At 41.3% G+C, this 14,590-nt stretch overlaps 1 protein-coding gene across 3 annotated transcripts in view; it reads right to left on the bottom strand.

Annotated features, from left to right (window-relative positions):
* KLHL6 (kelch like family member 6) overlaps positions 1-14,590 on the bottom strand; it is a 90,272-nt gene that overhangs the window by 25,133 nt on the left and 50,549 nt on the right. For 2 of the 3 annotated variants that reach the window (XM_079156342.1, XM_079156341.1), the window contains exon 2: positions 7,266-7,431. The exons of the other annotated variant lie outside the window; for it this stretch is intronic. In XM_079156342.1, coding sequence (XP_079012468.1) covers positions 7,266-7,427 — 162 coding nt within the window. In that variant the 5' untranslated portion in view covers positions 7,428-7,431. The remainder of the gene's footprint in view (positions 1-7,265; positions 7,432-14,590) is intronic. 3 annotated transcript variants of the gene reach the window in all.

The following is a 14,590-nucleotide window of genomic DNA, read 5'->3' as shown; positions in this document are numbered from 1 at the left end:
AGGCTATCTTTTCTCCACTTTTAGTTAGATCACATTTTTAAAGCTTTTGAGTTCCTTTTATATTCTGGATATTCATCCTCTGTCAGATCAATAGTTTGCAAATATTTTCTTTAATCTGTAGGTTGTCCCTTCACTCTGTTGATTGTTTCCTGTGTTATGCAGAAGATTCTGAGTCTGATGAAACTCCATCTAGTTAATTTTGCTCTTCCTCAAAAAACTAAAGAGCTCCAGTCATCCCACTTGTTATATATCCAAAGGAAATGAAATCAGGTTACCAAAGAGACACCTGCACGCCCATGTTCATGGTGGCACTATTCACAATAGTAAGACGGACTCAGCATAGATGCCCATTGATAGATGAATGAGTAAATAAAATGTGCTATAAATACACAATGAAGTATTATTCAGACTCGAAGACTAAAATCCCGTCGTTTTCAGCAAGATAGATAGAACTTATACAGAAAGATAAACATTTTATGTTCTCTTTCATATGTGGAAACTTTGAAAAATCAACCTGGGGTTAACAGATTTGGAAGGGGTGAGGGAAGGGTAGAAAAAGGGAGGTTGGACTTGATCAGTGCATGCTGGATGTCTGTATGAAAACATCATACTAAACCACATCACTATGTACGATTTATATATGTTAATAAGAAAACAAAAAGAGGGTGCACCCTCCGTTTCTCATCTCCACTCTCCTCTTCTCTTCCCCTTTATATTCTCCAAAATCTTAGGTCCTCAGAGACTTCACCCATGTGATCCTTCATCTCCCTTGAGGTTCCTACAAAACCACTCCACAGTAACTAAGTATCATTTTAGTGCAAATCAGCAATCCCATCAACCATAATGACTAAGTGGCCTTGGAGTTACTGCCCCCAGCCCCCAGGATGACCAGGCTCTGCTCTCATCCCCCTCCTTTCAGTCCTTGCTCTAGTCTTATTTGAGAGATCTGCTGGTTCCTGGAAGCCATAAGAAGAGGGCAGGAAAGAAAGGAGGTAAGACCTGCAAAAGACCCAGTCACTAAGGTGGGTCAGGTGTGGGGAGTTGCTGCCTGGAGTGATTTCCCCTCAACCCTGCCACCACTTGTTGAAATCTTACCTATTCTGTGAGGTCCAGTTCAATGCCCGTCCTTCCTGTCTTGGAATGTGCTTGGATCATCCATGGGGTGGGAGTGCATTGGGAATCTTTGTTTAGAGGCTTCAGGGGTTGAGGTTAGAAGCCTAAATATGGAGTCAGAAGTTCTAGATTTAGGCCCCAGATCATAGCTCCATCACTGGACGAGCTGAACTTTCTCTAAGTCACAGTTTCCTCATCTAGAAAATGTTGAGATTTTATCCAGGTGACAATAAGGAAATAGTTGAGCTGATTTTCTTGCCTAGGGTAATTGGATGCTCCCGTGTTAAGTGGATATACTCTAATCTGTGGGTCCCTGTCAATGACAACAGAAATTCATCTGCACATTAACTACTTTTTATTAAGTGTGTGGCACTTAATGGGTACTTCGAATTGAAGCAAGTATTGATATTAGCCTGTGGAATTCTTCCTCCTCTACTCAGCCATGACATTTCTAAGAGCCAGGTCAAATATTTGTTGTGGTCTTGAGCAATTTCTGAGGAAGTCCTCCTACTCTGTAGTATAAACCAGAAGGACACATTCACACGTTCATTCACACATTCACTTATTCAACCAACATTTACAGAGTATCTACTATGTTCCATGGATTTAAAAGTCAGAAGTCAACCTAGGCCATGGTTTAGCCACTGGCCACAAGACTGTCCACATAGGTCTCATTTGTCACACACAGAAGAACTAACTGGAAAATAAGCAACACTGGAATCTTCACCAATGTCTCCTCAAATGGCCACTCTGAAAAGAAGTCATGTCACTGCTCTGAGAGCACTATGACCAGCATCTCCCTTTCTTTCCTCACAGGGAATTACCTGGATTTTTTTTTTCTTCTAAATCACTGTTTCTAACCAACAGCTCTGTATTTTAAGAATCCTTCCCTTCCAAGATTAAATAAAAGGTATGTCCACCCTGACCTCACATCTTTTTACTGCCCTGTAGATAAACTCCCAAGTCCTGATTTTTCATGAGTTTTTATAATAAAATGAAAAAGTGAAATAAATTAATAAAAATGAAAGTAATGAGCATGGTGAAGTTCTCCAAGATTGAAAAATCTTGCCAACTTCATACAGTCATTGTCCCATGTCAATAGCTTCTGACTGACTTGCTTACCTAGAACTCAGAAGCCTGGGTAACACCTGCTGGGTGACATTCACCCCAAAGAAACCATCTCACAGAACAGGTCCTTTGGTCCTTTCCTTTTAGAGGTTTCTCTTAACTTTTACCTTTCCAAAAACTACTCACAGATGATCTGCTTCTCCCTATAATCAACCAATAAATTTTGGTCAGGTTGCTTCAAAAGTCCTCCAGTGGACAGATCAGTCAGCACTTGCACACCAAAATTTTATCCTCATAGGCCATATCTGATTGGTCTGGGCCACCAGTCTACAAACTAGCCCAAACGCTCTTCCCAAACGGCGAGAGTGGTACCTGACTTGGTCAATAAATTGGCCATCTTTGGACTGGAAAATTCTGGGAAAAACACAATTGGCGGGTGACAGGAAGAGATTAAGAGAAGACCTAAAGAGAGAGGCAGAGAGTTACCTCCATGGTGTGAAGAAGAAACCTTTACTCTCAGGAGGGGTGAGGGACATGAGAGAATCTAACTCCCATTGATTTCAGTTCAACAAAGGAGGTTCTGACTTCTGTGGATGTGCAAAAATGACCATACCTGTCAACTCCAGCACACTTTTCTTTACCTATGACTGAGTTAATTGAAATAAAGCATCTATCCACTTAATGTATCATGTGGACATGAGAGAAAAAAAAACAAAAAACCTGAAACATGGTATTTTATAACCCTAATCTAGGGGGAAAAAACCCACAAAGATTTAGGGATGTTGCCAGGAACAGTGGTACATGTCTGTAATCCCAGCGACTCAGGAGGCTGAGGCAGGAGAATTCCAAGTCTGAGGTTAGCCTCAGCAACTTAACAAGATCCTGTCTCTAAATACATACATAAGTAAATAAATAAATACATAAATAAGACTGGGCATGTGACTCAGTGGTTAAGCATCCCTGGGTTCAATCCCGAGCACCAAAAAAAAAAAAAAAAAAAAAAAAAAATTTAGGGATTATCTTAGGGAAATGTTTTTGTAGCTCATTGTCAGCCAGTTTATCCCAGGCACAAAGTATGCAGAGTAAAGTAAAAATTAACACACAAGGGAAGAAACTTTTCTTCAGCATCTATTATGTGCCAGGTACTTTGCAAACATCATCTCATTGGAGCCTCATAATAACACTCCTTGAAGGGAGAGCTAATTTTACAAAATAGAAAGTTGAGGCTCAGAAAACTTAAGTAACTTGTCCACAGACACACAGCAAACAAATGACTGGCCTGGGGTTTAAACCCAAATCCGCCTGACTCTGAATCCATGTTTTTTCCTCTCTACCCCCTCTACCTTATTCGAGACCATTACAGACAACAAGTCCCATCTCAGGAGACTTTAACAATATTATGTGGCTACTGAAAACACAATGCTCTACACACACTGACCTGTAACAATCTCCAAAATAGATTATGAAACAAAGCAGAATGTGAAACAGAGTATACAGCATGCCAACATCTGTGCTTTTAAAGTGAGAGCAACCAATGGGAGTGGTGTGTGCACAGACTGTCTTGTAGCACATAGAACAGAAAGAACAGCAAGACCTCGCTGATAGTGACTACCGCAAACCCTCACTGCCTTACCTGCCGCCTTTCTGAAATTGGAACATGGGCATGTTTTACCCATTCAAAAGAATAAGTCTTTTAAAAATACAAAGTGATTTCAGTGACTTATTTACTTTTGTCCCTTTGGTGTCTTCATGTATGAAAAGAGCCCAGTTTTCTCTGTGGCCACTTTGCTTTTATTTGTTTGTTTGTTTGTTTTTTCAAGTTCGACTTTCTTTTTTATTTTTTGTGACCAGTTTTCTATGCCTGAGACTTCACAGCAAGTAGTTCAGAGACCACAGAAATCAGTAGGTTAAATGGAGATCCAGAAGTCCACAGTGTGTTTCTCTAGTTTTCTTAAAATAGCTTCAGGGAGAAACTTACTTAAATAGCCTCAGGGAGAAACTTACTTTTTTTTTTTTTTTTTTTTTTCTGCTTAGAAAGTGAAAGAGGTTTGGAAAATTTTTGAGGTTAGGAATTACCAGAGTCGAAGAATCAACAGAGCTTGTCCTGTCTCTCTCCTGTCTACCCTCTCCCACTTGTCTTATTAAAACCAACCTCTCTATTGAAGCTCATCACTCAGAGAAGATGGGGGGAAAGAGGATGAGGAGGAAGCAAAGGAGAAGGCAAAGGAAGGGTTGGGAGAGAAGAAAATACTTGATGTCAAAGTAAATCCGGATACATAAAGATTTAAATATCAAAGCTGTAAATATAATAAGACTAAATGAAGTTATAAGTAAATAAGAATATGAATAAGCAATGGGAGGCCCTTCTAAAAATGTATACCAAAGGCCAAAAAAAAAAAAAAATCAAGGAATGATTAATAGATCTGACTAAATACTTTCTTACATGAAAAAAAGCTGTAATTAAAAATTGTGAGTCAAATGACCTGTGGCAAATATTTTCAAAAGATATTACAAAAGATTACAGTCTTTAATATCTTAAGAGTTTTTATAGCTCTCTTGAAAAATCACCAAAACTGAAAGGAGAACAAAAACAGAAACATAAATGCCATCCTCAATGAAACCAGGCGGCGCCAGTAACCCCAAACCACAGAAAACAGAGACTGGCAAGTGACTGCTGAGACAGGGAAGGTCAGGCCTAAAGGGGAACAAGCTTGCCCCTCTGAACCCAAAAGAGCAGGAATATTAAAGTCTTTTGGAAAAAGGAAGGTTAGGGTAGGTGCCGCTGACTGCAGGGAGACAGATAAAGAATTCCTGTGACTCCCTTCACCCCCTAACTTCTTGCAGTTCAATAATTCCTACTCCCACTGACACTAGAAAAGAAGACTTATTTTCTGGAGAAACCAGGCCAAATTCTAGACTCAGGGACACCATAACCTGAGGAAGACACATGCAGACATTATACTGAAAATACAGGGGTTAATGAAGTGAAGATTTGCATACAACACACGCACACACTAATACATGCAGTTGGCTTATCACCCTGGGGTGCGTTGCACACACACACACACACACACACACACACACAGTAATACAAGCAGTTGGCATATAACCCTGGGGCAGGAGACTGAAGAGGCTTATCTGGAGAAAATGAGCAATCCTAGGAAAGGCCCAACAGGTTCTAACATTTGGGAACCCCCAGGAAAAAGAAAACTGGCAGGCTACCTGAGAGCACTAGAACAACTCTCCAGTCCACTAGCCTCCCACCCTGGTCTATGTACACTGAGATTCAAACTAGCATATTAAGGCCTCTATCCAAAACATGATTGGACTGCCAAGAATCAAATCATCGAAAGGGTATGTGAAGAACCTTCTGTGGTGGGTTGAATGGTGGGCCCCCAAAAGTTAAGTTCATGCCATAATCCCCAGAACCTGTCAATACTACCCTGTATGACAAAGGAGTGAATATTACTCATAGGCCACATGACATGATTAAGGCAAGGTGCTTGAGAGGAGGTGTTTCTCCAGAGCATGTACCTAAATGTACTCATATGTACTTTTATAAAACATACACATCCAGAAGACATGTAGATGAGGAAGAGGCAATGCAGCCACTGTGGCAGAGATTAGCTGTGGCCACAAAGGAAGGAATGCCAGAACCCACCGGAAACTGGAAGGGCGAAGAAAGACTCACCCTTAGAGCTTCCAGAGGGAATACATCCCTGCAGACCCCTTGCTTTTGAACTTCTGGCCTCCCAAACTCTAAGAGAATACATTTCCGTTGTCCTAAGCTGTCTTTGCCTCTGGGTCAAGTCTTCCTCTCTTTTCTCTCACAAAGAGGACAGTTATTACAACCTCATCCCAAGATATCATCTGCAAAGACCCTCTTTCCAAATAAGGTCACATTCACAGGTACTAAGGGTTAGGACGTAGACATATCTTTCAGGGAACATAATCCCATTCACTACAGTACTATTTGTAAATTACTTTGAAAATCCATAATTATTCCTTCAGTTTTTCATATCTGTTTCTACATGACTTCCAGAAAATTTCCCACACACTTCCACCAGCAATGAATGAAAGTGTCTATTTTCCCTGAGTTTTGCGAATACTGAATATTATGTTGTATATACATATTGTATATGTCTCTGATAAACTTCAACGTCCAAGCAACGAGACAGTCTCTGCCTGAACCCAACAGACTCAGGTGCAGTGGTGTAGCCTTAGACCCAGGCAAAGATGGCAACTTGGGATGGGTCACCTGTTTTAATTGTGGATGCAACTGACATCTTCTATGGGCCTCATTATTTATGAAGCTAAATGTAATTATCATAACCAGATTGAAGCCGACATTAATGAATGGGAAGAAACATATACTATATTAAAATTAAACTTAATTCTGAGGGTCTTCAACAATACCCCTTACTTCTTTCAGTCACTACACTATGATCACAAAAGGCCCTGCTTCCCCAAGAACTTAGACATCACTGCCTGAGAAACTGCATGGTATGGTAGCAAGCATGTGGACCCTGGACTCAGAAAACCCAGGGTTCAAGTCACAGCCATGTCAGTCATCCTCTGAGTGGCCTTACATTCCCCACTCATGAATGGGGAAGTAATCACCTCTCCAGGTTGTGCTGAGAGTCACAGGTTATGCATATGAAGCACTGGCTACAGCCCTGGCTCCGGTTAGACTGCTGCAAGTTGTAGTCATTGTGCCCGCAGTCAAGAACCAGGCCTGCGTGCTAAGCACCCAGATCCCCTGACTTCATCTCGTGAAGGAGTCAATGACCCATCTCACCACCTCTCATAAATTTTCCAAATGAGCATCTTCTGACTTTCAAGTAAGCACAGGCCCAGCTAAGGGTGTGTGTGTGTGTGTGTGTGTATGTGTGTGTGTGTGTGTGTGTGTGTGAAAGAGAGAGAGAGAGAGAGAGAGAGAGGGAGAGAGAGAGAGAGACAGAGAGAGAGAGAGTGAAATAGAGAGAGAAAGAGATACCGGCCTGGGAGCCAGTCCAGACAGGTCTCTGGAGACTGTTGCTTCCACCTTCCTAAGAGAAGAGCACCAAGCCCATTTGTTCACAGACCTGGAAGAGGTTGGCAGCTTCCAGGACCCTCTGGACATTCTGCTTGGTGATGAGCGCCTTGCTGGTGTATGTGTAGTCCAGGAGCGTGTGCATGGTCTCCGCATCGACCCCTTTAATGATGATCTTCTTCTCATACTTTTCCTTTAAGTCATTGCAGAACATGGCCCTGGAAGAGATATATGTGAATATGAGTCCTACCAGGACCCTTAACTCCAGACCTAAAGAGATCCATTTTTAGATTTATCTGCCATCCTGAAATGGTCCCCAAGATAAGGACCTGGGCTGATGGCTCTGTTTCTCCAGCACCCAGCACACATTAGACATTTAGTCAGTGCTTCCTGTTCTACCAAGGCTAACTGTAGCCCTCAAGACCAGTCCCAGATCTATTTTATGGACTCAAAGTGCTGGGGATCCTTCTGGGAACACTGGGAAATTTCAAAACCTCATCTGTTCTTTCTTGCTCAGTGCCTAGTACCAAACAGGGGATGTTCTGGTGTTTATTTTTTAGTACTGGGAATTGAACCCAGGGGCACTCTACCACTGAGCTATAAATCCAGATTTTTGATTTTTTGTTTTAAAACAGGTTCTCACTAAGTTGCTCAGGCTGGCCTCAAACTTGGGATCCTCCTGCCTGTCTCCTGAGTAGCTGACTCAGTTCTCATACAAGCTCTCCTGTGGCCAGGACCTTGGTCCCACATCCTAGCCTGACCCAGCTTCCCTCCAGCAGTGCAAACAGTTCTTGCAGCTTCCCCTCAGCCCAGTGGCTGCACACTTGTCCATGCACTCCCACTTGCAATTGGGAAACTTGAATTCCCCCATCACAGGACCATAACTCCTCAAGGCCATTGCTCTGTCTCGCTTCTGGCCCTGATCCCTCTCTAGGACTGGGCTTTGCTTCTATCTTGAAAGCAGAGGAACAGAAGTGAAAGGATATTGATTTTAGCATCAAATGAACAAAGGTTTGAACACCAGCCCCACAAACTCAAAAATTGGACATGTTTTTAATTTCCCTGAGCTTCAGCTTTCTCATCTGTAACCGGGTTTTAAGAGCTATTTTTAAAATTTGTTAAGGATTAACTCATTAACTAATAGATACGGAGAGATACAGGCCTTTTTTTTTTTTTTTAACCCAATACTAGCTTCATATATGAATCAATCAGGCTCTTTAGGTTTTGACATTTGAGCTGCTAGTCCTCAGGGAATGTATGAACAATTTATTTATTTTAAAAATGCATTTAAATCTTACTATGCTTCTGAAAAGATTTCTGGAATTCTGGAATTTTTAAAGGTGCCAAAAATATGGCAAGATTGCATCAATTTAAAATAGGAGGGTAGACAATAGAAAAACATGTGTGGGAACATGAAAATAATCTGTGACCGAGGCTGAAATGCCCTCCACAGTGGTTGCAGCACCAAGATCAGAGGTGGTTCGACCAACACATAAGAGAGGCAATTGGGTCAGTTGCACAATTCATAATCCTTGGGATAGATACTTTTTAAACAAATCCAAATGCTTAGAAGAATTATTGTTGTTAGCATTACATACTAGATGGAATTTCTCTTGGGGATGAATAACAGCCTCACAACATTCTTACCCCATGAGTCTGGACCTTAATAGCTGTAGCTAAAACAATTCCTTCAGTCCCATTCCTACAAAAACCTGTTCACTCTTTGTGGCCCTTCCAGTGGGTGTGAGGCCTCAGAAATTCCACAAGCTAAGACAGCACAGCTTATAAAAACCACTTCTTGTAGGCACTGGAATTCAATCTCTTTCCATTCAATATGCATTTACAGAACACTCATTCTAGGTAGGATACTGGGAATGAGAGGGATTTAAATATTAGTGCTCTGAAATGAGTTGTAACCCCCACCCCACATTCATACATTGAAACTCTAACCCCCAGTGTGACTATATTTGGAGATAGGTCTAAAGGAGAAGAAAGCCCTAAAGGAGGTAATTAAGGTTAAAAGAAGTCATAAGATTGAGGTCCTAACTGATAGTATTATCGTCCTTATAAGAGAAAGAAAAAGAGCAGAATTTTCTTCTCTCTCCTCTCTCTCTCTCTCTCTCTCTCTCTCTCTCTCTCTCTCTCTCTCTCTCTCTCTCTCTCTCTCTCTCTCTCTTTCTCTCTCTCTCTCTCTCTGTCCCTTCCTCTCTTTCCACCATGTGAAGACAGCAAGAAAGTGAATAGCTGAAAGCCAGCAAGAGCCCTCATCAGAACCCAACCATGCTGGCACCCTCAACTCACTTCAATCCTCCAGAACTATGAGAAAGTATGTTTCCGTGGGTTAATCCACACTGTCAATGGTCTTTCATTATGGCAACCCAAGGTAAAATGAATTTTATTGCTCAGAAATGGGGTGCTCCTGTGACAAATAATTAAAAATGTGAAAGCTGGTTTGGAACTTGTGATGGTGGAGGTGGCAGGAATTTTGAGATGAATGCTAGAAAAAGCCTAGGTTGCCATGAACAGGTTGTCAGTAGAAATATAGGCATTAAAGGTCATCCTGATGAAGTCTCAGATGGAAATGGAGAACATATTATTGGAAATTGGAAGAAAGATGATCCTCTCATAAAGTGGCAAAAAAAAAAAAAAAATCTCAACACTTACCATGTTCTAGTGTTTTGTGGAAGGTATAACTCTTATGTGATTAAGTTAGATACTTAGCTGAGGCCATTTCTGAGCAGTGTTGAGGAACAGCTTCCTTCCAACAGTTTATAGTAAAAGCCAAGGGAGAGCAATTAATCGAAGATGGAATTTTTAAGCAAAAAAGGAACCAGAAATTAAAGACTGGGAAAATTCTCAGCATACCCACATTATAAAACATGAGAAAGCATGCCTTGAAGGGAACACCAAGGGCTATCATTTGATAAAATGACCTGGGTAAAATACTTATGGGATTACAAGAAACGCCACCAGTTTGAACTGAAGGGATGGAGACAGGGCAAAGAAGAAAAGCTGTTGAACTTGGACTTGATGGTGTGGGACAAGATGATACAAGTACTCAACTGCCAACGTGCACTATTCCTCAACAGGAAAAAATCACCAGGGGGTGATTTAGAGATAGATCATCAGGGCCACCTGGTTCAATAGGTGGGACAGCCTCTGTCAAAGCCTTGGGAACAGGACTCCTTCTTACAACCATGGGGATGAAGAAACTACCACCTTCCTGGATCTGGAGGGCAGAGCACTGAACCAAAGAGAATTATTCTCAATCCTTAAAATCAAATGAGATTTACCTTTCTAGATTTGGATCTTTCTTGGGAACCATCACCTCTTCTGTCTTTTCTATCTCTCTCCTTTGGAATGGGAATGTCTATCCTGTCCCACTATTGTATTTTCATTTTACAGGTTCACAACTGGAGAGAAATTTTGTCTTAAGATGAGTTGTACTTTAGATCTCACCCATATCTGATTTAGATGATGTTTACATGAGACTTTGGAGTTGACACTGAAATAAACTAATATTTTGGGGTCTATTGGGATGTAATGAATGTATTTTGCATATGAGAAGGACATGACTTTGAAGGATGAAATGTGGAATGCCATGGACTGAATTATGTTTCTCCCAAAATTCACATGTTGAAGTCCTAATTCCCAACGTCACTGCATTTGAAGATAGGGCTTTGAGAAGATAATTAGGTTAAATGGGGTCATAAAAATGATATCCCAATCATACAGGATTGGTGTCCATATAAATGAGAAAAAAATAGACCTCTGTCTGTCTTCATGTTCATATACCCAGGAAAGACCATGTGAAGACACAGTGAGAAGGTAGCCATTTGCAAGCCAAACCCAAACCATACCAGCAACTTGATCCCAGATTTCCAGACTCCAGAATTGGAAGAAAATAAATTTCTATTGTTTAAACCACCTGGTATATAGTATTTTGTTATAGCAGCTCAGGTTGACTAATACTGACCGTCTCTATTAACCCCCAACCCCTAATAGTTCACAATTTAGCAGGGATAGATACACACAAGCAACAGCCTACAAGAGCCATAAAAGACATCAAAATGCTGTGGAAGGCAGGAGAGATTGCTCATGGAGAAGAAAATTTTTGTTATATGAAGGTTATGGATAGAATTTGTAAATAATAAACACTATGAGTAGAGGTGGCATAAAGAGGAAGGGCCCCAGCAAGTACTTATAGTTCCCAAATTAAAATGGTTTGATGGGATTTTTCAACCTTACAATGGTGCAAAAGGCATATATCTTGGGCAAAAAAAATTCTTTGAATTTGGAATTTTGATCTTTTCCCCAGCTAGTAGTATATAGCATGATACTCTCTGAAAATGCTGGGCATTGACGGTGAGCCTCAGCTCCCAGTCATTCTTGTGAGCACAAGGGTATAGGATCATCGTAAGTGTCTATATGTTATTCAGCTGGGGTCCAGGTTTTGTTTTTTGGGTTTTTTTTTTTTTTTTTTTTTTTTTTTTGCAGTACTGGGGATCAAACTCAGGGCCTTGTGCTTGCAAGGCAAGCACTCTACCAGCTGAACTATCTCCCCAGCCCTGGGTCCAGGGGTTTTGAAAGAAGGTGATAAGAAAGCAGTCTGGGACGGCAAACCTGGATTCTGATCATGGAGGGCCCTGGAGGCAGGCCAGAGCACTAGGACATTGGGCAGCCACTGAAGGTCAGTGAACAACTGCAGAGCTGAGAGGACATTTTTAACAGGTGTATTCTCACCTTAGTTTGCTGGTGATGGATGCCCCTGGAGTCAAGAATTAACTGCATCCAGAGCTGGAAGGCTTATGACAATGCCAGGGACATTTCCCAGAAAATGTACTGAGGCAGTAGGGTGCTGGGGAGCTTCTCCACCCAGTTTTCTATGAACTCTCTACGTCTCAGGCATAGGAACAGGTGCAAATGAATATTGCCTGGAGAGCAATTATCTCCCAGCCAAATCACTGAAATAGGAAGGTCCCAGGATGGAGCCCTGGCGTTAGAAGTAGGGATCCCCAAACTGAGACTTCCACCCAGACACGGAGGGGATTATACCTTATGTCCTGCTCCCTATTCCTTTCCCACACCTCCTATTTATCACAACTGGAAAGAAGTTTCATCGAAGATGAATTGTAATCATTCATCTGTTTCCTTCCCCCTTTACCTAATCTGCAAAACAAAGGTAGATTGTGGCTTTTGGCTTCCCAGGAACAAACATCCAAAAGTCCAAAGAGACACACACACACACACACACACACACACACACACATTCACGAGTGTGAAGGGATCACTCGACTTGCTGACTTCTCGAAGTTTTTGTTTTAGCCAATGAGATCTTGCCCTCTGGTGTCCCTTTGTCCTCCCTTTCTCCGACTTTAGTGCTTTAATCAATGATGACCCTCCCACCCCTCCTTCCTTCTCCCTCTTCTGTCTTCCCCCAACTGGCGTCTTTCTCCTCACAAGACTATGACGGCATGAAAGGAAGAGCAAATGTGAATTCCAGAGCTACAAAGTTAATAAACCCCAGCCTGGAACCAGAGGAGCAATGATGTCACTTGAGCAGGTGACCAATTTACAAGCCACTTTCTTCAGTCATAAATCTTCTTGGTCAGTGGCAGGGCGCTGTCTGCAGAACCACAATCAGGTGCCTTTTTAAAAGTGATGTCATGCAGGTCTCGCCTTGCTGCCTCCTAATTTCATTTTAAAAATCCTGTCTCTCAACCATACGATGTCTTCTCAGCTAATGCCTCTCCCTTGGAGGAACTGGACAAGCTCAGGCCACAATCCTCCCTTTGTTGAAATTTCCAGGGCAGTGTTGCTCAATAGGTCTGTAATGAGAGCCATATATGTGATCTGACATGTTCCAGTTACTGCACTTTTTAAAAATAAAAAGAAACAGATGAAAGTCCATTTTAATAATCTTTTACTTAACCCAATATGTACCTGAATATTGCCATTTCAACAGAAAAGAAATATTTTCAAATTACTAATAAGATAATTTACATTATTATATCTGCAGAAATCCCACATGTATATTTTATACTTAAAGACATCTCAGTTGAGACAAGCCACAGTTTGAATTCTTGACAGTCAAAAATGGTAGTGATGCCCCATATTAGCACAGTTCTAGAGTATCAATCCTGCATTCAGAGTCAGAGTCACCCAGATCGGCAATCATCCTTCAATCACCCACAGGAACATCCTGTATTCATATGTATGGGAAACAGGTCATTTAGCAAGAGTGGGTGGGCAGTGATCAGGGATTGAATGAAGTTTCACACACCTGAGGCAACACCTCTGGAAACCCACCAATATCAAACTTAGAAATGCTGTTTCAAATGGGGGGGAGGGAAGGGTTAGAGTTAGGGTTAGGGAGGGGGCAAGTATGGAGGAAGGAACTACTGTATAGAGGGTAAAGAGGGGTGGGAGGGGTGGGGGGAAAGGAAAAAATAACAGAATGAATCAAACAACATTGCTCTATGTAAATTTATGATTACACAAATGGTATGCCTTTATGCCATGTACAAACAGAGAAACAACATGTATCCCATTTGTTTACAATAAAAAAAAAAAAAGAAGGTTTAGAAAAAAAAAAAAAAAAGAAATGCTGTTTCACTTTAAATGTGATTTTAAGGTTAGTGACAGGTGAATTTTGTTGAAGCCATATACAGGTGTCCTTCGACTTACAGTGGGTTCATGTTCTGATTAATCTATTGTAAATTGAAAATATTGTAGAATAAAAATGCATTTAATGAAGCCAGGCACAGTGGCAAACACCTGTAATTCCAGGGGCTCAGGAGGCTGAGGCAGGAGGATCACGAGTTCAAAGCCAGCTTCAGCAACTTAGCGAGGCCCTTAAGCAACTTAACGAGACCCTGCCTCAAAATAAAATATAAAAAGGGCTGCAGATGTGTATCAGAGGTTCAATCCCTGGTACCGCTCTGACCCCAAAATGCATTTAATGCACCTAACCTACTGAATATTGTAGCAAAATGACAGTGACACAGTATGCTGTTGAGCCTTGGTCATTTACTGTTGTGATCATGTGACTTACTGGGAGCTGTGTGGCTCAGTGCCACTGCCCAGCACCACACCAGAGTATCAAACAGCACATCATGAACCTGGGAAAAGAACAAAACTCAAATGTTGAAGTATAGTTTCTCCAGAGTGCATATCACTTTCACACCATCAAAAAATCAAATTGAATTACTGTTAAGTTGGGGACTATTTGTGATCTTCAACATTCATAATAAAACTAAGAAATCCTAATGAAGAGATGATCTGACATTAAATGAAGTATATGTGGCCATGGTCTACTGCAATGCCTGGCACACAGGAGGACTCTTGAATGAAGATGATGTATTTCAGTGTGATACA

This window comes from Sciurus vulgaris (assembly GCF_902686455.1).
Source record: "Sciurus vulgaris genome assembly, chromosome: 10".
NCBI lineage: Eukaryota > Metazoa > Chordata > Mammalia > Rodentia > Sciuridae > Sciurus > Sciurus vulgaris.
This window is presented reverse-complemented; position numbering and strand designations above follow the sequence as displayed.